This window comes from Macaca nemestrina, chromosome 17 (genome assembly GCF_043159975.1).
Source record: "Macaca nemestrina isolate mMacNem1 chromosome 17, mMacNem.hap1, whole genome shotgun sequence".
In the NCBI taxonomy this organism is placed as follows: domain Eukaryota; kingdom Metazoa; phylum Chordata; class Mammalia; order Primates; family Cercopithecidae; genus Macaca; species Macaca nemestrina.
Window position 1 is genome coordinate 76357438 of NC_092141.1, and position 27866 is coordinate 76385303.

The following is a 27866-nucleotide window of genomic DNA, read 5'->3' on the forward strand; positions in this document are numbered from 1 at the left end:
GCAAGGTGTCCCTCAGGAGCTGAATGGATAAACTGTGGTACATCCAGACAATGGAATATTACTCGGCACTAAAAAGAAAGAAGCTATCAAGCCATGAAAAGATGTGGAGGAAATGGAAATGCACATTTACTAAGAAGCCGATCTAAAAAGGCTACCTATTGTGATTCTGACTCTATGACATTCTGGAAAAGGGAAAAACTATGGAGACTGTGAAAAGCCTCACAATTGTCAGGGGTTTTGCTGGGAGGAAGACATGAACTGGCAGAGAATTGTGGGGCAGTGAAGTGTTATGGTGTATAATGGTGGATACATGCCATTATACATTTGTCCAGACTCACAGAATGTACAAGAATGAACCGTAAACTATGGACTTTGGGTGATAATGATGTCAATACAGGTTCATTAACTGTAAAAAATGTACCACTCTGGTGGGGGATGTTAATAATGAAGGAGGTGTGAGAGCAAGGAGAAGATGGGAAATATCTGTACCTTCCACTTAATTTTGCTGTGAACCTAAAATTGCTCTAAAAATATAATAAAGTCTTAAAAGACAAAACAAAAAAGTAGGTTTAGAGAGAGATGATTTGGGGTAAAAATGAAAATTATGGTCTTTTGTTTCAGACAATGAGAACTGAAAAGAAGTGATCTTTTAAAGTATGAGTTTATTCTCCAGGTTTTCTTAAATACCCACAAATTAGTGTTTTTATTGCTGCTATATCCAAGAGCTGAAAACAATTTAAAATATGTACTTTTATCACATTTAACATTTACGAAAGATAGAATGGAACTGTTTGAATTTTAAAGATGAGTTTTTCAGATTCAGTAACATATGGAAATTGAGGATAATTATAGAAACAGCTATTGAACTCTAAAATAAAGAAATCATATGGAAATAAAAGGTATTTCATTTGAAAAATGGCTCATCACCTCTCCTGCTGGTTAATACACTAATGACAATGAAATGGAATCAAGTATTATCTTCTCCACATTGAAAACAAAGTGCTTCTTTTCCTGATTGCCAGCTTTAGGTCTGAAATGTAAAACAGGATTAACTGAGGTTCCGAACAACTCAAATATTTTACTATTCTACTTTATGCTAATGAATTATATTGTAATACTAAGAAAATAAATTGGTAAATACCTCATAAATTTGCTGGATTAATGTTTGACAGGAAAAAACAAGAAATGGATGAACAGCTGATCAAGTTGGGTGCAATGTGGTCACTGGGACAGTTACAAATAGCACTAAATCATAATACACAAAGAGCCTAGTGTGTGTTAAAGAAAGACCAGAGGGTTTAGGCGCAGTGGCTCATGCCTGTAATCCCAGCACTTTGGGTGGCCAAAGTGGGTGGATCACCTGAGGTCAGGAGTTTGAGACCAGCCCGGTCAACATGATGAAACCCCGTCTTTACTAAAAACACAAAAATTAGCTACGTGTGGTGGCAGGCGCCTGTAATCCCAGCTATTCAGGAGGTTGAGGTAGGCGAACTGCTTGAATATGGGAGGCAGAAGTTGCAGTGAGCCAAGATCGTGCCACTGCACTCCAGCCTGGGCAACAAGAGTGAAACTCCATCTCAAAAAAAAAAAAAAAAAAAAAAAAAAAGAGGAACATTTGCAATCTCTATGGCAACATATTTGGCCAAATAGTCCAGGTTTGACAAGCCCACAGGTAATGAGTCCCTAGAAGGATGAAGTTAATGAAAAGCTAGTTTCAAATTAGCTCCAATTTTATTTACAAGTTAACAATACACAATTTTATCTTCTATCCTTTTCATTCAAAGGAAAATTAAAACCATACTGTTAGTGTGAACTTTTGTTTCTGAACTTGCCAATTTTTTTTTTTTTTTTTTTGAGATGGAGTCTCACTCTGTCACCTACGCTGGAGTGCAGTGGCGTGATCTCAGCTCACTGCAACCTCTGCCTCCGGGGTTCAAGCAATTCTCCCATGTCAGCCTCCCAAGTAGCTGGGACTACAGGTGTGCACCACCACACCCGGCTAATTTTTGTGTTTTTTTTTAGTAGAGACAGGGTTTTGCCGTGTTAGCCAGGGTAGTCTCGAAATCCTGACCTCAGGTGATCCACCCGCCTTGGCCTCCCAAAGTGCTGGGATTACAGGCGCCAACCACTGCGCCCGACCTTTTTTGGTTAGTTTTTAAAAGACAAGTGATAGCAGATGTTGATGTTATTAATGTGACCAATGCACTGAATTTCCAAAGAATAAGATTAGATTACTTTAGTACTATATGTCCTTATTCCCAGTGACTCACAGGATAAATATGACAGATATCCCACAACTGTCTTCAGTCCTGGGATCATAAAAAAGGACAATTGATAATTTTCCATTAAGCAGAAAATTAATTAGGAGAAATGCCATTTCTAGAATGCTGTTTTTCTTTTTCTCTTCATTTGAATTTTTTTTAAAAGTAGACCTCACACTTTCTTCATTTAAACATCATTTTAAATAACCTTCTAACATTGTTTTATTTTTCTATTTTCTCTGAAATAAATCAAATTAAAACTTGCAAAATTCGTTCACACCAATTCATCTCAGATGTTTCTTTGACAGCAAACTACTTTGAATTCTGTGAAAATATTTCAGTACTATACCACTTACTCTATGAGGGTGGCCTGAAGTCTTTCTTTTTGCCATTTTTTTTAAAGCATAAAAAAATTAGGTTATCCAGTGTTCGTATAATGGAACTAAAAGTTCCTACAGAGATAATGAATTTGGAACAATAATGATGTAATTAGACTTACAAGTATAAAGCTACAAATAAGCCTTATAAAAACAACTTTATGTTAAATTTAAACCCATATAAAGAAAGGGGAGAAGAAGAGCAAAAAAGAAAAAAAAGTAGTCACTATCCCTATAGAGAGGACTTAACACCCAATAACCTGTGTCAATGATGTCAGTTGATTCTGTTGAACAACTGATCAAGTCAGAGGATGAGGGCTGAAAGCAATCAAGCTGTGACTAGAACCAGCCCGACTCAAAAAAAAAAGTCTACAGCTTACCAGATTGTTGCATACACACTCAGTTTAGACTTTCTGCCACAATATCAAAGTACAAATTCTTCACAAATCACAACTCTATCCCAAATGTTCCTGTATGCTCTGTTGCTTTTCTATTCTACTAAATGACTGATAGCTTTACAATGAAATTTATTTTATTTAAAAAACACTTGCCAAATCACTACCACAAAATGTTTAGAATCAGAGGTAACTGTAGAAAGGAAATGTGTATATACTGCTTTTATTATTGTAATATGTTTGTTAGTTGAATGAAAACAAACAGTAGCTAAAAAGGTTTCAAATGACAGAAAAACATATCTGGGTAAGTTATGACACAACTTTTTGTGTATTCAGACGACAGAAATGTGTATTTTTGCACCAACTGCAAATGCAAAGTTAACAATGAACTTGGGGAACTGAAAGGTCAAAGGGAGTCTCAAAACATATTCACTATTTTAAAATTTAAGACAAAGAAGCTTAGAAAAAAAACCCCAACATATACACCATTATAACAGTCTCTTTTTTTTAATGACTTCCAATTTTAACTTTTTTCTAAAAGCATTAAGACCCTTATTGTAGATTATGTATCATCTCCTCTTTGGCTATGAGATGTGTAGTTTTGTTAACCAGAGACATTAATGAGTTCAGTTTCTGAGACCAGTCATTTAATAAATTATTTGGATCCTTAGGTCTCTGGAAGTTGATAATTCCTGCTAATCTGTCTACTTTAGCAAAGATGGTCTTGTTAACTACTAGATTTGAGAGAAAGGCTTCGGACTCCTGCAAGAGAGAAAGATGAATTGGATTAAGACAGGATAAATTACAGACAATAAACAACACTTCAGAAAAGCATTTTCTAAACTCTTCATCCAAGAATATGCAGGGGGATTCATTTTTATTTTATTTTATTTTATTTTTTTTTTTTTTTTTTTTTTTTTTTTTTTTTTTTTTTTTTTGAGACGGAGTCTTGCTCTGTAGCCCGGGCTGGAGTGCAGTGGCCGGATCTCAGCTCACTGCAAGCTCCGCCTCCCGGGTTTACGCCATTCTCCTGCCTCAGCCTCCTGAGTAGCTGGGACTACAGGCGCCCGCCACCTCGCCCGGCTAGTTTTTTGTATTTTTAGTAGAGACGGGGTTTCACGGTGTTAGCCAGGATGGTCTCGATCTCCTGACCTCGTGATCCGCCCGTCTCGGCCTCCCAAAGTGCTGGGATTACAGGCTTGAGCCACCGCGCCCGGCCAAGGGATTCATTTTTAATAGTAACTGTTCAGCTGGGTGTGGTGGTTCACACCTGTAATCCCAGCACTTTGGGAGGCCGAGGTGGGTGAATCACTTGAGGTCAGGAGTTCAAGACCAGCCTGAGCAACATGGTGAAACCCCATCTCTATTAAAACTACCACAATTAGCCGGGTATGGTGGCATGTGCCTATAGTCCCAACTACTCCGGAGGCTGAGGCAGAAGAACCGCCTGAACCCTGGAGGTGGAGGTTGCAGTGAGTTGAGATCACAAAAAATGTACTCCTGCCTGGGCGACAAGGCGAGACTGCCTCAAAAAAAGAAAAAGAAAAAGAAAAAAAAAAAAAAGAGTTAGCAACTGCTGACTTCCTGTAATAAGTACTTATTTTACTGATAGTCTAGGGAATGAATAGAATCTGAGTAGACTCAATCAGGGGTGAGTTTGAATCTGCCTCCTTGCAAGCTCAATGCTGCTGGTATCCATGCCAACAGCAAGTTGGTCTACTCCCTTTTCTACAAAGTTTTGCCTCAAAGGCAGTATGGTACAGTGAACATTTCCAGAAATGCTGGGTTAGAATATGCGCTCTGCTACTTGGCAACTACGTACCACGGACAAGACACTTGACTTCTAAGGACTCTGGTACTCTCATTCATAAGTGACAAGAGCTCCCTGACAAGCTGATCAAGGAGCAAACCTTCCAACTCTAATGTTCCATGAGTCTTATCACCTAAACTGTCACAACTCCTTCTGGTGACAGAAATGGCTTTTCAGGCCATTACTACACACTTGGGTTAACTCCTCTTTGTGTGCTATGCATTTTGTCAACACGAAACACAGACCTGAAGACAACATTGCTCCAGCAAGACCTGGGATCACTTGATACTTAGGTTAGTTTTTGGTACTCAAGATCGCTTGGGAAACTATCTATTACCCTATTACCTAAACATAAAATTAAATCATAAAATTGATTCTGGTTTTTTTTTTTTTTTGAGACATAATCTTGCTCTGTTGCCCAGGCTGGAGTGCAGTGGCGCAATCTCGGCTCATTGCAAGCTCCGACTCCCAGGTTCATGCCATTCTCCTGCCTCAGCCTCCTGAGTAGCTGGGACTACAGGTGCCTGCCACCACGCCCAGCTAATTTTTTTGTATTTTTAGTAGAGACGGGGTTTCACTGTGTTAGCCATGATGGTCTCGATCTCCTGACCTTGTGATCCGCCTGCCTTGGCCTCTCAAAGTGCTGGGATTACAGGCGTGAGCCACCATGCCCGGCCATAAAATTTGATTCTCTTACTCAATTTTTACAAGTCAATATTCAAAAAGAATGCCTACAAATAACTCAAAGTTGATTACTACTTACATCAACAGACAGATCCAGAAGCTGTGCCATCCTTTTCATTGTTATCCGAGTATAATACTTGGCCATTATTCTAATATTCTGGGGAGAGGATAGAGAGCAGGGAGCATACGTAACATTTGTCAGCAAGTCTCAAAGTCCATTTATTTTCACATCCAAGGTAAGTTTACTTAAAATGTTAGACTCGGAGCTTTTATTTTTCTGTAGTCCATAACTGCAGCAAAGCTAGTTCTAATCTTCAGTAACAAAACTAAATACTTATTTTGGTTCCTGTAGTTATTTGTGAATTACTATGAATATTCTACACAGCTCTTTAAATATATAGTCAAAATATATGCCTGTCTTAACTAGTGGTTAAAAATTATAATTGTACTGAAATATTTTTGCTGAGTGCAAGAATCTAAAGTTAAGCTTTCTAATTATAACACAAATGTTTTAAAGGCTAAAATCTAAAAAATGATTGGAGATCAATCGGGTGCAGGGACTCACACCTGTAATCCCAGCACTTTGGGAGTCTGAGGCAGGAGGACTGCTTGAGGCCAGGAGACCAACACCTGCCTGGGAACATAGCAAGGCCCCATCCCCACAAAAAATTTAAAAATTAGCTGAATATGGTGGTGCCTGCCTATAGTCCTAGCCATCTAGGAAGCTGAGGTGGGAGGATCCTTTGAACACAAGAGTTCAAGGTTACAGCGAGCTATGACTGTGCCACTGCACTCCAGTCTGGATGACAGAGCTAGACTGACTCTCTTTTTTTTTTTTTTTTTGGAGACAGAGTCTCACTCTGTCACCCAGGCTGGAGTGCAGTGGCGCGATCTCGGCTCACTGCAAGCTCCACCTCCTGGGTTCATGCCATTCTCCTGCTTCAGCTTCCCGAGTAGCTGGGATTACAGGCGCTCGCCAAAACCCCTGGCTAATTTTTTGTATTTTTAGTAGAGACGGGGTTTCACCACGTTAGTCAGGATGGTCTTGATCTCCTGAACTTGTGATCCGCCCACCTCGGCCTCCCAAGGTGTTGGGATTACAGGCGTGAGCCACCGCGCCCGGCCTGACTCTCCCTCTTTCAAAAAAATAAGATTGGACATCATTTCAAATACTCATCACTTTACCCTTATTCCAATGACTTACAAGTAGCTTCAAATTAAATTTCCTAATTTTCACTGGCGATGGTGCTGCAGTTAAGACACAGAGACTCCCCTTTACTGTTCTTATAGGCAGTATTATTAACAATAGCACTCAAAAAAACGTGGGGGAACAGTGGGGAGAAAAATGAACTCAATCTTTGAAGAAGCTACATTGTCTCCTATCTCTACCAGGGCTGATGGCAACACGAACACATCAGAAAGCACGAGAAGCATTCTTCTCCTCGCTTTTCTTTTATCCTTCAAATCTAACCTTTTCCTTCAGGCTTTAAATCTAATCAATGGCTGCATTCTATTGATTTCCTTCCTTAAAACAATCATATTCCACGCATTCTTTAATCCCTTGGCTACTGCCTTATTTAAAGTCCATATATCTCTCACCTTAGTAGTCTTCTCTAGTCTCCTCCCTCTCCAATGCATTCTCCAAACTCACTCTCAGAGGGACCTGGTGCGCAGGCTGCCCTCCCTTGTTCCTGCCTGCCCGATACCTCACACTCCTCTTACAAACCTCACCTCAATCATCAATTCATCCAACCTGATCATTCCTCCATGTAGAAAAGTTTCCCATAAGCCTCACTCTGCTCTCTAGATACTTGTACTACAATATCTGATACTTTTTATTTATAAGTACATCTTTCCCTATAATTTTTAATGCTCTTACTCAAGGTAGGGTAATGTCTTTTTTTTTGAGATGGAGTCTTGCTCTGTCGCCTAGGCTGGAGTGCACCGGTGTGATCTCCACTCACCGACACCTCTGCCTCCTGAGTTCAAGCAATTCTCCTGCCTCAGCCTCCTGAGTTGCTGGGATTACAGATGTGCGCAACCATGTCCAGCCATTTTTTGTATTTTTAGTAGAGATGGGGTTTCCCCATGTTGGCCAGGCTTGTCTTGAACACCTGACCTCAGGTGATCCGCCCACCTCAGCCTCCCAAAGTGCTGGGATTACAGGCATAAGCCACCACGGCCGGTCTAGGTAGGGTAATGTCTTATTCTCCTGTGTGCCCTGGTACTTTGTACAGTGTCTAGCACATAGAAGGCTCACAATAAATGTTTGTTATGTGAAGGAGTGAATGGTAACATAATACACATGACAACAGTGATACTAAGAAGATCAAAGTTCAGGTTTAAGACATGTTACCTGCTTCCAAGACTAGTAAGTGAACATTAGAGAGAAACACCCTCCTGCCCCAATTCTTAGGAAATTCTGTCTGGTTTATACGCTATAAATTTTGGATTCCTGAGAGGTTCTCTCAAAATGAAGCAAGCTAAAATACAGCTATCTTTTCTGAAAGGCCAAAAACAGGGAAAAAACCCAAGATGCGTGAGATACATTCCAATATGCTTTGGGAAATGCAGAGTAAACATCTGAACACCAAATTTTTATCACTACTACAGTGGGCATACAAAAAAACATCCTGAGTGAAGAATTAAAGACATAACATCCTAAATGAACATTTGATTATCAAATGTGAAAAATAAAATAGTTTATGCTCAAATCTGCCAAAATTTAATTCTAAAAAATAAATTCACTAAAGGTTAAAATAAAAATTGTCATTTCTATGACAGATTCTTACATGTTCAACAACTCTGTTCTTCAAGTCTTTCCACCTTTTTTCGCCTTCCTCCGTGGAACCAAAAACATCAGTTGCAGGACTCTCAAGGGAACCTTTTCTTAATTCCATTCCATAGTCCTCAACAAGTGTGGACCAACGCATCAACTCCATTGTGGTAAAAAGCTTTAAAAGATCCCTGTAAATTGTATACATCTTAATATTCCAAATCTGTAAAAATTAAGTATTAACTAATATAATAGCAAAGTTCAAAAAAATCAACAAAAACTGTTTTCGTTAAATTTTATTTAGTAGAATGAGTACTGTTTGGTTATTGTGTATTTTACCAACTTTACTACCATTTTTCCCACAGTAGCTCAGAATACAGCATTCTCCCACTTAACACTCTGCTCTTTTCTGCACTGTCAATTTCTGAAATAACTGTAAATGTACTCATGAAACAAACAGAAATAAGAATCTGTTGTGCTTATGATGAAGCAAGTCTATTTTATATAATAATTTTCAGAAGTATGCATTTCTGAAAATCACAAAGCTCTAAACTACTAATGATGAAACTCTGTCAAATAATTAATCAAAAGCTGCCAGTGTAGACCTGATATGAAACTTCCACTTGATAAGCAATTTAGAATAAAGTATATTATAATCTCATTTATTGTTAATGCAATGCTAAAAAAAAATTCCACCACTTTATCATCTCTAGGTTTATTCTCTAGTATAATCTATCAGTAACCAATTAAGAAGTACACACTTAGGCCAGTCGCGGTGGCTCAAGCCTGTAATCCCAGCAGCACTTTGGGTGGCCGAGGTGGGCGGATCACCTGAGGTCAGGAATTCGAGACTAGCTTGGCCAACATGGTGAAATCCCGTCTCTACTAAAAATACAAAAATTAGCTAGGCATGGTAGCGGGTGCCTGTAATCCCAGCTACTCGGGAGGTTGAGGCAGGAGAGTCGCTTGAACCCAGGAGGCAGAAGTTGCAATGAGCTGAGATTGCGCCATTACACTCCAGCGTGGGCAACAAGAGTAAAACTCCATCTCAGAAAAAGAAGTATACACAGAAGTATACACTTAGGTTAGCAATTTTTTTTTCAAAATAGTGTTTCTACTGAGATATATCATGATAATTTCAAAAGTACTTACTTGTATTTGGGAATTTCTTCTAACTTCTTGTCACCACTTATTCGGTGAACCAAATCTGACTGTTCGTTGTCAAAAGGAGCCAGGATAACATAGAGTACAACGCTCTTCAGAGCCTAAAAGAGTTGTACAACAAAAGTTATACGCAAGACTAGACATAACGGAAATTTTGACGAAAACTGAACAATCATATCCATTTTAAATTTTAAAGTCATAGCTGGGTGCAGTGGCTCACGTCTGTAATCCTAGCACTTTGGGAGGCCAAGGTGGGCGGATCACCTGAGGTCAGGAGATCGAGACGATCCTGGCTAACACAGTGAAACCCCATCTCTACTAAAAATACAAAAATAAAAAAAATTAGCTGGGCGTGGTGGCACGTGCCTGTAGTCCCAGCCACTCAGGAGACTGAGGCAGGAGAGTCACTTGAATCCATGAGGCGGAGGTTGCAGTGAGCCGAGACTGCGCCACTGCACTCCAGCCTGGGAAACAGCGAGACTCTGTCTCAAAAACAAACAAAAGACAAACGAACAAAAAAAAGTCTTAAGGGGAAAAATATTTCCAGGCTGCCTTTTCATAGTGTCTTTCTATAGCATTTAGTTTTCACAAACTAATATAATAAATCATTGCTAATCTGACTTACTACCTCAGCTGACATTTTTCTTGACATTCATTTTTGACAAATGTATAAAGAAAAAGTTCTTATAACAAGTTAGCAGTATAAATGTGGAATATATATATAAGCCCTTTAAAATAGTTTTGTAAAATAATTTTCCAAAGTAATGTCGGGTCTTTATCTGCAACCTTTATTAGGATATGACCCACTGTACATATTTTAAACAGGAAGCCCATATTTCTCCAAAAGTGAGACATAAACTATGGCCGCAATTAGACTGAATCAGTAATATACTGAACAACACTGAATAGAAAGCAACACCATACAACTGCATGTAATGATTGCAGTTAAAAAGATTTGAAAATAAAAAAATGCAAATTACTCTTCTGAATAAGCCATGTCAATTACACAAATAAACTCTTACCTGCTGCCATTTTTCACTTTCTGCCTGTATACAGGGAGTATCATATATTGCTCTGTAGTGCTTACAAATAGACAAATAGGATCCCTCATGTTGATCCAGCTGAATCATTAAATTATAGTACTTCAACTTTAATTTCTGCAAAAAAGTTGGCAAAACAAATTGGGATTTATGGGTTTTATTCATACCTTTAAATATGTGGTCAGAGATATGCTCACCTCGGTATTTTCTTCCTGGAAAAATTTGGTGTTAATTTTCTTGCTGATGATTTGTGTTCGAATGTAATCCTTCACAGCTAGGCAGAGCCTCATTTGCTCCAAAATAAATTCCACTCTCTCTTTCTTTTCCATTGACCCGTAGGTTTCCACCTAGCACAGTAATTCCCGAAATAAGTTTATAATACTTTGCAATTTTGTGAACTGCAACAAAATTAAAGATACTAAAATATTCATCCTTGTTAAATAATAAGAACCTTCATGTATATAGGCAGAGTGTTGACAATTATATTAAAAGCTATTTACCTCTAGAAAATTATAATTTATAATGGACTTTCCCCCTTCTGGTATAAAATTCTATGAATTTTAACACATGTAGTGATTTGCACAACCACCATCACAATGAAGATACAGAACTCAAAAAACCTTCCTCATATTGCCCCTTTATAATCACACACTTCCCCCACTCATAAGCCCTCCCAAGACATCCAATGATCTGTACTTCATCACTACAAATCTGTCTTTTCAAGAATGTCAAATATAGTATGTAATGCTTTGAGGCTGTCTTTATTCACTCTGTATAATGGCCTAAATTGTAAGATTCATTCAAGTTATACATCAATAGTTCATTTCTTTTTATTGCTTAGTAGTATTCCATTGTATGGACATACCACAGTTTGTTTATTCACCTGTTGAAGTATATCTGGGCTGATTTTATCTTTTTATTATCACAAATAAAGCTATTCTGAACAGGTTGTGTGGACTGGTTTTATGTAAACATAAGTTTTCATATCCCATGGGTAAATACTCAAGAGTGGGATTGCTGGGTCATATGGTAAGCATATGTGTAACTTTATAAGAAACTGCCAACCTGTTTTCCAGAGTGGCTGCACCACCTTGCATTCTCACCAGTAAGGTACAGGAGCTCCAGCTGCTTTGCACCCCCACTAGCACTGAGGATTTTATTGTTTAAATTGTAGGCATTTTAATAGGTATGTAGTGGTACCTCATTGTGGTTTTCTTAATGGCTAATGAGGAAACAACAATTTTAAACATAAAAAAAGATGCCATTCACAGGCTTTCCATCAAAATTCAAAACAATTATTGGTCCCAAACATTTTGGATAAGGGATATTCAACCTATATTTCCATTAGAAAATACTGCTGACTAAACAAAGTTTTACCAACTCTAAAATGCAGTACCTTACCTGTAACTCCTGTAGAATGGAGGCTGCCTCTTTCACATCACCATTTTGTTCTTTTATAGTTGCTAATGTTTTAGTCAGTCGAGCACGCTCAATTTCAACATAAATCTACAAATGAGAAATTTACACAATCAAAATTCTGTGGAAACGTGTTAAAATTGAAAAAGTAGGCTGGGTACGGTGGTTCACACCTGCAATCCCAACATTTTGGAAGGCTGAAGCCGGAGGAACACTTGAGGCCAGGAGTCTGAGACCAGCCTGGGAAACATGTTGAGCCTGTCTCTACAAAAAATCAAAACATTAGCTGAGAGTGGTGGCATGCACCTTTAGTCCCAGCTACTTGGGAGGGTGACACAGGAGGATCACTTGAGCCCCGGAGCTCAAGGCTGCAGTGAGCCATGATCAGGCCACTGCACTCTAGCCTCAGCAACAGAGTGAGACACTGTCTCAAAAAAATAAAATAAAACGTAGAACTGAATTTTTTTTTTTTTTTTTTTTTGAGATGGAGTTTCACTCTTGTTGCCCAGGCCACAGTGCAGTGGCATCTCGGCTCACCACAACCTCTACCTCCTGGGTTCAAGCAATTCTCCTGCCTCAGCCTCCCGAGTAGCTGGGATTACAGGCATGCGCCACCACGCTCAGCTAATTTTGTATTTTTAGTAGAGACGGGGTTTCTCCATGTTGGTAAGGCTGGTCTCGAACTCCCGACCTCAGGTGATCCACCCACCTAGGCCTCCCAAAGTGCTGGGATTACAGGCATGAGCCACCGTGCCTGGCCAGAACTGAATTATTCTTTTTTTTTTTTTTTTTGGAGACGGAGTCTCCCTCTGCCGCCCAGGCTGGAGTGCAGTGGCCGGATCTCAGCTCACTGCAAGCTCCGCCTCCCGGGTTTACGCCATTCTCCTGCCTCAGCCTCCCGAGTAGCTGGGACTACAGGCGCCCGCCACCTCGCCCGGCTAGTTTTTTTTTGTATTTTTTAGTAGAGACGGGGTTTCACCGTGTTCGCCAGGATGGTCTCGATCTCCTGACCTCGTGATCCGCCCGTCTTGGCCTCCCAAAGTGCTGGGATTACAGGCTTGAGCCACCGCGCCCGGCCATCTTTTTTTTTTTTTTAAAGTCACATATATATCTATAAGATACCCCATTCCCAGAAAAATCTAGATATACCATGGCTGTCACTATTTAAATAGATTCATTTGCAAAAAGGGATGTACAAAGACATTACTGGTTGAATTACAGTGATGACATTTTGTGTATTTCTTTAAAAAATAAACACAAATAAATACTTATACAAAATATCTACATACATTAAGTATCTCTGAATTCAGAAAAAACAGTACATATCATTGTGAGTTATGTCAACAGAAAATTTACCTTGCCTTCAGTAACCATTCGTAGAGTATCAATTAATCGAAGTTTGATTGGAAGGTCTGTGATTTCCTCAACATACGTACAGCACTGTTGAACCATTTTGGCAACAGCCTAAAATATTAAAAACCATTCATAAGTAAAATACATTCCTCACAGAGGAAAAAAAATGTATTTTATTGACAGAAGAGCAACGATCGAACTTGGTCTTCCCAAGCAACTCTAGACAAGGAAACGCCATACAGAACATCACATCAAAACTCACTGATACCTAAAAAGTACCAACTACTCCGTAACAAGTCAGTAAAGGTCAGGAAAACCTCAGATGCAGAGATGCAGGCAGGCAGGAAAGCATGGAAGAAATGGCATCTCACGAAGGGAAGAGAAAGCAGAGGTCCATGGCAGCTTGAAGCCATGACCTGCAGATACTGTGACTGAGGAGGAAAAAGGCAGTGGCAGAGGCAAAAGGTGAAACAGTTCTACCACCTGGGTGGGAGGAAGAGCCACAGTCACCCAAATTTACCTCATTATGACACTGTGAGCCAGAGACCCTCTCACCTTCAGTTTCCTCATAGGTTATTATCAAGGGGCTGGAATACATTCCTTTCAACACTAACAATTCTATGATCTAGGTCACAAATCAGCAAACATTTTCTGTAAATTTTTGCAAATGTTCATAAAGTAATTATTGTGGACTTTGCGGGCCACATAGTCTCTGTGGCAACTATTCGACTCTGCCTCCTTAAAAACAAATGGGTATGGCTGTGTTCCAATGACTTTATTTATAAAAATAGGAGGTGGGTGGGATTTGGTTTCTGTCCCATCATTTGCCAATGCCTGATCTCTAGATTTTAAGCAATATATCATAATCATTAATAATTAAGACCCTGGGCCGGGCGTGGTGGCTCACGCCTGTAATCCCAGCACTCAGGGAGGCCGAGGCAGGCAGATCACGAGATCAAGAGATCAAGACCACCCTGGCTAACACGGTGAAACCCCATCTCTACTAAAAAACACACACACACAAAAACTAGCTGGGCATGGTGGTGGGCACCTGTAGTCCCAGCTATTCGGGAGGCTGAGGCAGGAGAATGGCATGAACCCGGAAGGCAGAGCTTGCAGTAGAGCCCAGATCGCGCCACTGCACTACAGCCTGGGCAACAAAGCAAGGCTCCATCTCAAACAAACAACAACAAAACAAAAAACAGTAATAATAATAATAATGAGCATGAGTCATCAAGACAATGTTAAATTACATTAAGTATATTTTGGTTAAGGCAGCAGCAAAGTGAATAGAATATCTTAGAAAGATTTCCACGAAAAACATTTAATGTTTAAGCAGTTCAGGCTAAATGTTTTCGTTGTGGAGGTGATTTTATTTTCTTTTAGGTTCGGGGGTACATGTGGAGGTTTGTTTCATGAATATATTGTACAGTGGTGAGGTATGGGCCTCTAGTGAACCTATCACCCCAACAGTGAACGCTGCACCCAATAGGTAATTTTGGATACAACAGGTAACCCTCAACTCCTTTCATCCTTCATGCTTTTGGAGTCCTCAGCGTCTGTTATTTCCGCCTTTTTTTTTTTTTTTTTTTGAGACAGAGTTTTGCTCTTGTTGCTCAGGCTGGAGTGCAATGGCGTGATCTCGGCTCACTGCAACCTCCACCTCCCAGGTTCAAGAGATTCTCCTGCCTCAGTCTTCCCAAGTAGCTGGGATCACAGGCATGCGCCACCACACCTGGCTAATTTTGTGTTTTTAGTAGAGATGGGGTTTCTCCATGTGGGTCAGGTTGGTCTCAAACTCCTGACCTCAGGTGATCCGCCCACCTCGGCCTCCCAAAGTGCTGGGATTACAGGCATGAGCCCACCACACCCGGCTCCATCTTTTTTTTTTTAAATTAAAACATTTTTTTTGGCCAGGCAGAAGTGCAGAAACCCAGGGGACAGAGGTTGCAGCAGGCCAAGATCGTGCCATTGCACTCCAGCCTGGGCGACAGAGCAAGACTCTGTCTCAAATAAATAAATAAATACATAAATAAATGTCACATTCACATATTTTAGGTTGCCTCAATTAAATCTATGCTAATTCTTAACACCGGCTTATATATTTTCGGTGTGTTTTTTTTTTGAGACAAGAGTCTTGTTCTTTTGCCCAGGCTGCAATGCAATGGTGTAATCTCGGCTCACTGCAACCTCTGCCTCCAGGGTCAAGCAAGTCGCCTGCCACAGCCTCCCAAGTAGCTGGGATTACAGGCGCCTGCCACCACATCCAGCTAATTTTTGTATTTTTTGTAGACAGGATTTCACAGTATTGCCCAGACTGGTCTCGAACTCCTGGGCTCGAGCAATCTGCCCACCTTGGCCTCCCAAAGTGCTGGTATTACAGGTGTGATCCACCGCACTGAGCCAACACTCTCTTTTATATGCATGTAAACTTACCTAAAGAAAAATAAACCAAAACCAATTATAGTAATTCTGACTTTTGCAAAAAAAAAATTTAACCCGCTTTAACACTATCCTTACCCTAGAAGCAGTCTAATTAACAAAATAAGGAATTTGGACAATAACACTACGTATCTATTTTTGGTTCCATTACATCCTCTTTTATAATGTCATTGTCTTTATCATTTAAAGCAAGAAATTAAAACCCAGAAACTACTAAGGAAACAGTATTTAAAAGTTGAGATAAAAATGTAAAAAATGAGATCTACTTGTACAGGGGAACATTTAAATATATCTCAAGAAGAATAAGGAAACAGTAAAGAAAATCCAACTTCACCAAAACACTAAAAGAGAACTTACATAATCTCTAAACAAAATGAGCAAAACAGTCTCTCTAAAATTGGCCTCAAAAATAAGTTGGAGGGCTGGGTGCAGTGGCTCCTGCCTGTAATCCCAGCACTTTGGGAGGCCGATGTGGGAGGATCACTTAGGCCCAAGAGTTCAAGACTAGCCTGGGCAATGTGGCGAGATCCAAGTCCCCATTTCTACACACACACACACACGATTAAATATTTAACAGTACATTCTTTTGGCAGACTTCAGTTTTCTCAGGCAAGCACTCTAAGCTGGGGTTGGGTCATCCTGGAAATGCAGCCTTGAATTATTAGAAACAATCTTAGTATTTGTTTCAGTCTACACAGGACAAGGTTAAGGCCTTGTCAAGAAGAAGGCTCAGAGAGTTTAGTCAAGGAGAGAACTATTTGTCAGTATGCATAGTTTTTGAATGTCAGTAATACCTCAAAAAGCTGTTTTGCAAAAAATCATATATTGGGATAATATAAGAAAATGAAATATTTAGTTACTACTAAACATTTTAAAACAGCATAAAAAGATGTTTAATAAAAGAGATATGACTAAATAAATCAGAATATCAACTTAATAAATTATAATACAACCATTTAGAATAATAAAAGTGGGGCCAGGCACAGTGGCTCATGTCTGTAATTCCAGCACTTTGAGAGGCGAAGACAGAGGGATCACTTGAGCCCAGGAGTTTGAGACCAGCCGGGGTAATATAGCAAGGTCTACAAAAAATAAAAAAATTGGCCAGGTGTGGTGGCATGCACTTATAGTCCCATCCGCTTGGGGGTTGAGTTGGGAAGACTGCTTGAGTCCAGGAGGCTGAGGCTGCAGTCAGCTGTAATCACACCACTGCACTCCAGCCTGGATGACAGAGTGAGACCCTGTCTCAAAATAAGTAAATACATAAGGAAAAAAAAAAAAAAAAGTAGCAACACCAAAATAGAACAAAGATGTATGAACACTCTAACACAATTTTTAAAAAATATGCAAACATATAAAGACTAGAAGAACAAACAGAAAACAGTTATATCATTATGAGAATGTGGACCGAATTTTAAAACACCCTCTAGGATGTTACAATGTTGACTTAACACATTTTAAACAGACTTATAGAAGAGTTTGTGTAAAGGTCTGAAATACAAATGCTTTTGTGTTTCGAGCAGACGTGATCATGAACTCACCTGTTTTAACTGACTCCGCCTTTTGGACAAAAGCATAATATTTTCATTAAGTAAATCCCATTCTTTAGCCTCATAGCACATCTTCACTACTGCAACTAAGATACGGGATGTAGATACCATATCGGAAGCCTGTAAGGGTAAAAATACATTGAAAGTTAATGGAACAATGTTCAATGAAATTAATGGTAACTGAGCTTTTCCCTGTAAACTACTCACAGTACGAGTCTGCTTTTCCAGAGAGAGAAGGGTTTCAATGACTTCTTGAAGTCTTCCTTCCTAAAACAAAAGATGAAAATGAACAATAAAAAAACACAAAAAATCCAAATAACTAGTCTAAAATGAAATGGTTTTGACACAGAAAACGAAAAATCAACGGCCTCTTCTAGAGGAAAATGATCACCCCATAACTACTTTTGCTTCTCTCCTTTTCATGATAGTGCTTTCTTCTCTAGTGGGTGATGGCAGGCAGTGGTCCCCTACTTGAAGCCCACAAGCTATTTTTAATATTTTTAAATGCCTAAGAGAAAGTGAACATATAACAATCATGTAACATCTGAGAGAACACCAAGTCTTTGTTCTGGATTCTAATTTATCAACTCAGTGTGGTAACACCTGTTTATCTTGTTCTTTTTTTAAGACAGAGTCTCACTCTTTCACCCAGAGTGGAATGCAGTGGCACCATCTCGGCTCACTACAACCTCCACCTCCCGGGTTCCAGCGATTCTCATGCCTCAGCCTCCGCAGCAGGTGGGACTACAGGAGTGCGCCACCACACCTGGATAATTTTTGTATTTTCTGTAGAGACGGGGTTTTACCATGTTGGCCAGGCTGGTCTTGAACTCCTAACTTCAAGTGATCATCCCACCTCGGCCTCCCAAAGTTCTGGGGTTCCAGGCCTGAGCCACTGCATCTGGTGGATCCTGTTCTGATCAGAGACTCTAAGTGGTAGTCACGTGTCTTTAAAGAATAAAAACAGAGGCCAGATGCAGTGGCTCATGCCTGTAATGCCAGCATTTTAGGAGGCTGAAGGGGGCACATATCTTGAACTCAGGAGTTTGAGACCAGGTTGGGCAACATGACAAAACCTGTCTCTACAAAAAAATACAAAAATTAGCTGGGCATTGTGGTGCACACCTGTAGCCCCAGCTACTCTGGAAGCTGAAGTGGGAGGCTGGCTTGAGCCGGGGAGGCAAATGTTGCAGTAAGCCAAGAACGCACCACTGCACTCTAGCATGGGCGACAGAGTGAGAACCTGTCTCAAAAAAAAAAAAAAAAAGTAGGAAAAAATGATTCCTTTGTGAACTCACTGTCACCCTAACAGATATTTTAAAATATGGAATTCCAAGAAGAAATAAAGAGAGTGCTTGGTGCTAAAAGACAGGAAACTCTGGTTTAATTTTTCAATGACTTTAAAAATAAATTAGTAATCATGCTTAAAGGAAATGAAAGCATCTGAGAACACCCACACATGCTATCCTTAAAGTCATGCTCTTGAGCAGATACTGGTCCAACTGAAATACAGTTTCTGACAACTTACACTAACCTCTCCACACCTCTATCTCAGATGTAAAAATAAAACGTTCTCCCTGGCATATATATTTAGAGATTGGAACAATAAAACTAAAAAAATAAAAACATAAATGATAATACACCAGGACTAAAGCAAGTTATCCTATTAGGAACCACACATTTTGATAAAACCAAAACCAACATACAGCACAAAAACTGCACTCATTGGCCAGGCATGGTGCCTCACGCCCTGTAACCCCAGCACTTTGGGAGGCTGAGGTGGGAGGACACTTGAGCCCAGGAATTCGAGACCAGCCAGGAAAATAGGGGGAGATTCTGTCTCTACAAAAAATTTAAAAATTAGCTGGGCACGGTAGCCTGTGCCTGTGGTCTCAGCTACTCAGGAGGCTGAGGCAGGAGAATCACTTGAGCACAAGAGTTTGAGGCTGTAGTGAGCTAGGAATGCGCCACTGCACTCCAGCCTGGGTGACAGAGTGAGACCTGGTCTTTAAATAAAAAATTTTTAAAACGCATTTATTTAACACGCTAATATTATAACTATCATGTAAACACCTCTGACAATAAATTGAAATGAGAAGAGTATTATTTAAAAATTGTTTTTCTAACCAAAAATGAAAACTCTTTTTATCTTAATGACATTCATGGATGGTACATGAGTACTATCCTTTTCTACTAATGAAAGAAACTTATTATTATTTTTTTTTTTTGAGACGGAGTCTTGCTGTGTCGCCCAGGCTGGAGTGCAGTGGCCGGATCTCAGCTCATTGCAAGCTCCGCCTCCCGGGTTTTTACGCCATTCTCCTGCCTCAGCCTCCCAAGTAGCTGGGACTACAGGCGCCCGCCACCTCGCCCGGCTAGTTTTTTGTATTTTTTAGTAGAGACGGGGTTTCACCGTGTTAGCCAGGATGGTCTCGAACTCCTGACGTCGTGATCCGCCCGTCTCGGCCTCCCAAAGTGCTGGGACTACAGGCTTGAGCCACCGCGCCCGGCCGACGAAAGAAACTTATTACATAGCTTCTGAATTATGGGCATAAATAATTTTTTGACTTTTTAAAATACTGCTGCCATATTTTTCCAAGATAACTTTTAAACATGCATGAATTTTCCATGCAGCACTGCATATATACTGTAGTCCCTGTCTGAACTTATTTTAATTAAATCTGAAATATGTGATTACTAACACATTTTAACATTTCCCATTTGGACAGCCCTAGTTCTCCTTTCTCTGAAAGCTCTATAGATTTATGTATATAATAAATACTGGCTAAATGTTCATCAGAGGAAAAAAACGAACAAATCTATAAATTCTCCAAGTTGAAGGCTAATAAATCCTAAAAGATGAAAGAATCTTAGAACTAGAAAGACTGCTAGGGATTATTTAATTCAATCGCTTCATTTTAGAGATTAAAAAGACTGAGGACTAAACAGCTTAAAATGACTTGCTTAGCCACAAAAGGTATCAGCAGAACTAGATCCGGGGCTCCTGCCTCAAGCTCCAAAGCTCTCTCCACGGCAGTGCCGCACTTCCCCTACCATACTAGTTTAAATCTCACTTTTTGCTTTGATCAAAGTCATCTCTATAGTTACTATCTGGCAACAAAAAGAAGGGCAAAAATAGTTAAAACGCAAAATACTGTTTAATGACAGTCACCCATCACATTTGCAATTACTATTAGTCACGTGACTGTGATCAATAGAGTGTGGTTTAATATATGGTATTCTAATTCAGAAGCATCGGTATTAAAGAATTGCATGATACATGTGAGGGAATTACACGCTGGCCTAAAGCCATAGTTTGGAGTATCAACAAAACATTAAACGTCATTTTCTCACAAAGGCATTTTTGGATAACACTCTCTAAAAATCAGTAGTCACTCAGCACCTTGTCCTTTCATACTCAACCATACTGTCTCCACTCTGCAATTACCCCAAACTATATTCTATTTTGGTGTTTACTGTCTTTCCAATCTCAGTAGAATGCGACCTCTGTAAGAGCAGGGGCCATGTCTACACTGTTCATCACTACAGTTTGGTGAGCTGCATCACACCAAGCACATGCCAGTGCTTCTGCAGATACTATGGTCCATCCTTCCATCCTTGTATCAGTTACTGATGCACGTAACTTACCTCCTAAGTGGTCTACAAGTTCCTTTAGGGATGGATGCTTGTTTACTTGTCACTTCACTTTGCACCAACCTCCACATAATATGTGTTGAATGGACTGGCACTTACCTGATCTGTATTCAGTTGATCCTAATGGCTTACAATTCCTGATTCTTACTGTCACAATAAGCAGGATGTGACAAACTATATGGTTGACAATTTAGTGCTATTTGAAGGACACTACCATCATTTCATTTAATATAATTTCCAATTTTCAAATCATCCCCGTTTTTTTTTTTGTTTTTGTTTTTTTTTTTGAGACGGAGTCTCGCTGTGTCTCCCAGGCTGGAGTGCAGTGGCGTGATCTCGGCTCACTGCAAGCTCCGCCTCCCGGGTTCACGCCATTCTCCCGCCTCAGCCTCCCAAGTAGCTGAGACTACAGGCGCCCGCCACCACGCCCGGCTAGTTTTTTGTATTTTTAGTAGAGACGGGGTTTCACCATGTTAGCCAGGATAGTCTCGATCTCCTGACCTCGTGATCCACCCGCCTCGGCCTCCCAAAGTGCTGGGATTACAGGCTTGAGCCACCACGCCCGGCCTATCCCCGTTTTTTTCTCTCAATCTTCCACGTTCTACCCTACTGCTAAACATCCTCCTCCTTTTCCTGTCTGTTCACTCAAGTCCTGAAATTCCAACTCCTTGATGCTGCCTTTCAACTCAGAGGAACAAATGGTTAGAGAGCTATCCAAAACCAACCTGTTAGAACATGTGACTTCCGTGACTCATTTTTCTCATGAAAATAATCCTTGTAAGTGATGTAAGCGACTAATGAGTTTGTTCAACATCAATACATGTTGAGTATCTGTAAGTTCTGTTTGCGCCTCCTTTAATTCCTGAATGAATCCAATCTTTTAATGATTTGTTACACAACCTAAACAAGAAAGAAAAAGGCTGATAAAAAGTCACCACAGCCAGGCGCGGTGGCTCACGCCTGTAATCCCAACACGGGATGCTGAGGCGGGCGGATCACTTGAGGTCAGGAGTTCGAGACCAGCTTGGTCAACATGGTGAAACCCCATCTCTACTAAAAATACAAAGTTTAGCCGGGCGTGGTGGTGGGCGCCTATAATCCCAGCTACTCGGGTGGCTGAGGCATGAGAATCGCCTGAACCCGGGAGCGGGAGGTTGCAGTGAGCTGAAATCATGCCACTGCACTCCAGTCTGCGTGACAGAGTGAAATTCGGTCTCAAAAAAAAGTCACCACAAATAGTTGAAATTTAAAGCCAGTCCAATACTCCCCCTACATAGACTAACTTTTAAAGTGACCCATTCCTTAAAGGCGTCTCTTTTGTTTAAGCTGCTAACAATGTAAACTGTTTTACATTTCACTTGCTCTTTATTTTTGACGTTGCACATAAGAGACTGCAGGTGACCAAAAGAAATGAAAAGACATGGCCGGGCGCGGTGGCTCAAGCCTGTAATCCCAGCACTTTGGGAGGCCGAGACGGGTGGATCACGAGGTCAGGAGATCGAGACCATCCTGGCTAACACAGTGAAACCCCGTCTCTACTAAAAAAATACAAAAAAATAGCCGGGCGAGGTGGTGGGCGCCTGTAGTCCCAGCTACTCGGGAGGCTGAGGCGGGAGAATGGCGTGAACCCGGGAGGCGGAGCTTGCAGTGAGCTGAGATCCGGCCACTGCACTCCAGCCTGGGTGACAGAGCGAGACTCCGTCTAAAAAAAAAAAAAAAAAAAAAAAAGAAATGAAAAGACATTAAGCCAGGTACAGTGGTGTGTGCCTGTAATACTAGCTACTCAGGAAGCTGAAGCAGGAGGATCTCTTAAGCCCAAGAGTTTGAGATCCCCATATCTTAAAAAAAAAGAAAAAAAAAAAAAAAAAAAAGGAAGGAAGGAAAAGACATTAACATTATCTCTAATGTTCCATTATTGGAACGCTAAGTTTGTGGGAGTTATTTATAGCCTACTGCTCAAGGTCATTGCCAAGATCTGATTTTTCACAAAAATGATTTTGCAACCTCCAGCATAAATGGGTTAAGAGGAAGGAGAATCAAAGGATACATTCAATTTAAGAATGTAAGTAGTCCCCAAATAACCATGTGCCAAATACAACATAATCAAAAAGAGAGGACGAGAAACCCTCAGTATATTACGAACTGCTAAATACCGTATCTTTACAGTTCAGAAAAGGCCCTCTTTAGATTAATTTTTAACTCCTGAATACAAGGCGAAGAGATAACCATCATCAAGAACTAGTATCACTTTTACTAACACCCCATCAACCTGACACAGGGTGCTTACACACAAATCACAGAGACGGTAGAATGGTTAAAAATACAGGCTCTGGTTGGGTGCGGTGGCTCACACCTGTAATCCCAGCACTTTGGAAGGCTGAGGTGGGTGGATCACAAGGTCAGGAGTTCGAGACCAGCATAGCTAGTATGGTGAAACCTCGTCTGTGCTAAAAATACAAAAAATTAGCCAGGCATGGTGGCGCGCGCCTATAGTCCCAGCTACTCAGGAGGCTGAGGCAGGAGAATTCCTTGAACTCAGAAGATGAAGGTTGCAGTGAGCCAAGATTGCGCCACTGTACTCCAGCCTGGGCAACAGAGTGAGACTCTGTCTCAAAAAAAAAAAAACCAACCAAACAAACAAACAAAAAAACGGGCTCTGCAGCCAGACTGCTTGGGTCTAAATTCCCAGCTGTACTGCCATATTGCCTTGGGTAAAACACAAGCTCTCTGACTCTCAATTTTCTCTTCAGTGAAGTGGACACAATACTTGTAGCAATCCACAGGGTTGGTGTAAGAATTAAGTCAATACCTATGAAGGTACGCCTGGAACATAGTATGTACACACCATAATCATAGCAGCTGACATCTTAATAAAATGTATACAGCAATAAATATTAGTTATTAGTTATCATTTGCAACATGGGTGTTAGGATAGACATAGAACTAGGTTACAACTACAAGAGATTTAAATGATCTACATTTGGCAATTTTACAACCCAACTCTAGAATTTGTCTGCCTTTCTAAGGCTTCTGCTATATATGGTTTCCCAACTAATACATTATTAAGTCTCTATACACAACTTTTTTTTTTTTTAAGAGATAAGGTCTCACTCTGTTGCCCAGGGTTCCGTGCAGTGATGTGATCATAGCTCATAGCAACCTTGAACTACCGGGCTCAAGCGATCCTCCTGCTTCAGCCTCCAGAGTAGCTGGGACAACAGGTGCGTACCACCACATCTGGCTAATTTTTAAATTTTTGTGGAGACAGCGTCTTGTTAGGCTGGCCTCAAACTGCTGGCCTCAAGTGATCTTTCCACCTTGGCCTCTCAAAGTGCTATATACACAGTTTTTATCTCCAAATGTTTTTCACATTTAAAATAAAAAATGTCTTAAGGAAATTAAGGACAGAATTGATAATCTCTTAAAGAGGCAGTAGCAAAAAGAACACCATTATTTTTTACCAGGAGATGTGAGTTTGATCTGCCTCGAATAAACCACTTAAGCTGCCTGAAGCTTAAATTTTCTCACACGTGAAAATAACAAGAAGTTCTTCATAGTTTTATTGATGGACTCAAAATAAAATCAAAAGAATGTATACTAACTGTTCCATACATTCCAATGTAGAAATACAATGTTGTTATTATTTTTTTAATGTTTGGCAGAATGGTTAGAAAATAATATGAAATGGAAAATAAAAAGCAACTGGGCACGGTGGCTCACGCCTGTAATCCCAGCACTTTGGGAGGCAGAGGCGGGTGGATTACTTGAGGCCAGGAGTTTGAGACCATCCTGACCAACATGGTAAAACCCTGCCTCTACTAAAAACACAAAATAAGCTGGATGTGGTGGCACATGCCGGTAATCCCAGATACTCGGGAGGCTGAAGCACAAGAATCAATTGAAACCGGGAGGTGGAGGTTGCAGTGAGCCAAGATCGTGCCACTGCACTCCAGCCTGGACAATAAGAGTGAAACTCTGTCTCAAAACCAAAAAAAATAAAAATTAAAAAAAAAAGCGAAACGGAAAAACACGTTTAAAAAAATTAACCAGGAGTGTAGGGTAACCATCTAATTTAAAGTTGAAACGGGCTCGGTATCAAAAAACAAAACAAAAAAAGTATACCCTCCCACAACATATACCTTGTTTTATTCAGCTGGCACATTGGCTTAAAAAAAAAAATCAAAATTCAAATGTACCTATCTTAACAGGTCCCAACATTCTTTTTTAAAAACACTTCTGTTACCCACTGGACACCTAAAAAAGCATCTGGTATTGGAGTTTGCAAGTTTTTCAACAGTCTGGAACATGACAACAATTATTTAGGAATAAATGCTACATAAGATCACCAGAACAACTGTAGCAGTGAAGCCTTTTTTCTTACTGATCTCTAAGCTATTTGAGGGCAAGAGCCTTGTCTGATAATCTCTGTACGTCTCATAATGTCTAACATTGACTAGGTCTTGCACACAGTAGACTGGTATTAACAGAAATTCATAAAAGATCTGGTTGTGCTTTTCTAAAGCAAATGACTTGTTTCTTCCTTATGGACACTATCATTCTATTAATTCCAAAGTGGAGGTTCAGGGGCTGACTTTGGCCTGCATATTTTGTTCTAGTTACATTGTATTGGCTCAAACAGTTTTTTTTTTTTTTTTTTTTTTGAGACAGAGTCTCGCTCTGTCACCCAGGCTGGAGTGCAGTGGCCGGATCTCAGCTCACTGCAAGCTCCGCCTCCCGGGTTCAAGCCATTCTCCTGCCTCAGCCTCCCGAGTAGCTGGGACTACAGGCGCCCACCACCGCGCCCGGCTAATTTTTTGTATTTTTTAGTAGAGACGGGGTTTCACCGTGTTAACCAGGATGGTCTCGATCTCCTGACCTCGTGATCCGCCCGTCTCGGCCTCCCAAAGTGCTGGGATTACAGGCTTGAGCCACCGCGCCCGGCCGGCTCAAACAGTATTTTAAGATGACAGATTATTATCCAATTTCTAAATATTAAGGTATTTCACGGAGACATCCATCTTCCTGGTTTCTCCCTCAAATTAGCAGCATCGACAAGGCTCGGCCTTCATCCCCAGTTGGCAAATATTATCTGAAGGTGAAGATCTGCTGCCTCCTTTTCCTGGGCAGGTGCTCGGAAGTTCAGGTTTTTGGCCAGCCGCAGTAGCTCACACGTGTAATCCCAGCACTTTGGGAGGCCGAGGTGGGTGGATCACTTTAGGTCAGGAGTTCGCGACCAGCCTGGTCAACATAGTGAAACCCCGTGTCTACTAAAAATACAAAAATTAGCCGGGCGTGGTGGCACCTGTAGTCCCAGCTACTCGGGAGGCTGAGGCAGGAGAATCGCTTGAACCCGGGAGGCGGGGGTTGCAGTCAGCCGAGATCGCGCCGCTGCACTCCAGCCTGGGTGACAAGAGTGAAACTCCGTCTCAAAAAGAAAAAAGAAAAAAAGTTCAGGTTTTCATTACAATAGGCTTCCAGGCAGGGCAGCATGGTGTGTGACGGCACCAGCTCCAGAACCTAGAATCGTTTGCTTCTTGGCTTCACCACTTTACTAGCCGTATGATCTTGGCGCCTGTGATTCAACTTTTTCTAGCCCAAGTTTTCTTACCTATAAAATAAGGATTATAGCAATAGCCATTGCATAGGGCTAAGGTGAGGATCAAATGGCTTAGTGTATATAAGCACGGAGCCTGACACTGCAGAAACTACACAACAAATACCAGCTATTGTTATCTGTGTGACATAGGAGGCGGCTGAGTTTCCCACCCTTATGTAACTGATGTTTGTTGATGCTAGCTGCTAGAAAGCTCTTAATGAGTTTATGGCTCCCCTTCAGCAAGCATACTGAACCTAAGATATACATACGTACCAACTTTATCACCTTTCTCCATCCTTGTTTTTTGGAAAGCCCGTTGAACTCTTATAGTACCTACTTGTCTTTAGTTTTGTTTTGTAGTTCCGTCTCCAGTAATGACTCCACTCCACCCAATCTTACTAATTCTTCAAGACCCAATACAAACGTCAGCCTTCCTGTAAAACCTTCCCTTATGGCACCATTAAGAATGCATAGCTTCCTTCTCGGTGTTCCAGTAACACTCTCCCCTTGTATGGCCCTCACCACCATGCATGACTTGACTAATTCATTACGTACATCAACTCCTAAAGAACAGGGTACTGTGTTAGTCATCTGTGTACTATCACTTTCCTACCCCTTCTCCTGGCCAAAGACCACGCACATAAGCCATGATCCATAAACGATTTAACGACATAAATGGATTGGGCAACAGCAACAAAACGAAACTCTCTGATCCAGCCTGAATACTGAAGCAGCCTCACCCCCTGGGAAACCACTAAGATAAACGTTAAACAGCATCCAAGAAAGGGCAAAAAGTAAAACGGAGCCCTAAGTCCCACGGAAGGAAGTGATCATCTGTTTTGGGGAGGGTCTGGGAAGCTATAGGCACTGGCGTACTCCGCAGCCCTGGCCGGGCCGACCTGGGGTCTCCCATTCGTGCAGGCCCAACCAGGGCTGGGCAGGCAATGGGGGGATGCACGCTCCAGCCCGTAGGCCCCCTGAGGCCTAAGCAGGCTCCGCGCCGTGACTCAGCCCCTGGCGCCCGCCAACAGCCAGCCGGCCTCTCCTCACCTTGGCTAGCTTCGCACACTCGGGTAGGCGCTGATCCACCGTGGCGCTGTAGTCCACCTCCATCTTGACAATGCGCCCGTCAGCCCGCTCCGAGCCGCCGTCCGCCATGGTCCCCGCCTGAGCGTCCCTTGCTGTACCCCCGCTTCGGCCACCACTCGTCACCCACACCGGAAGCCGCCCGCGCACCCGCTCAGGCAGTGCGTCGGGAGCCCACGCGAAGGACCCCTCGAGGTCCCCGGCGCTGGTCGCCACTCAGGCATTGCCGCGGACAGTCCTGGGGGTGGGGCTTGAGGCACGC

At 41.2% G+C, this 27866-nt stretch overlaps 1 protein-coding gene across 2 annotated transcripts; it reads right to left on the bottom strand.

Annotated features, from left to right (window-relative positions):
• Positions 1 to 642: 642 nt before the first annotated feature.
• Positions 643 to 27752, bottom strand: LOC105469034 (proteasome 26S subunit, non-ATPase 12). 2 transcript variants are annotated; one of them, XM_011719562.3, is made up of 11 exons: positions 27569 to 27752; positions 17476 to 17535; positions 17260 to 17388; positions 13280 to 13387; positions 11909 to 12013; positions 10705 to 10854; positions 10490 to 10624; positions 9456 to 9568; positions 8320 to 8494; positions 5607 to 5684; positions 643 to 3795 (listed from the first exon to the last, which is right to left on the bottom strand). In XM_011719562.3, exons 1-11 carry the CDS (start codon positions 27674 to 27676, stop codon positions 3586 to 3588), a joined length of 1371 nt encoding a protein of 456 aa, XP_011717864.1. In that variant the 5' UTR covers positions 27677 to 27752; the 3' UTR covers positions 643 to 3585. The 2 variants fall into 2 exon arrangements, with proteins under 2 accessions (XP_011717864.1, XP_070939595.1); XM_071083494.1 differs by lacking the exon at positions 27569 to 27752 and adding an exon at positions 21648 to 21822.
• Between the last annotated feature and the right edge of the window lie 114 nt (positions 27753 to 27866).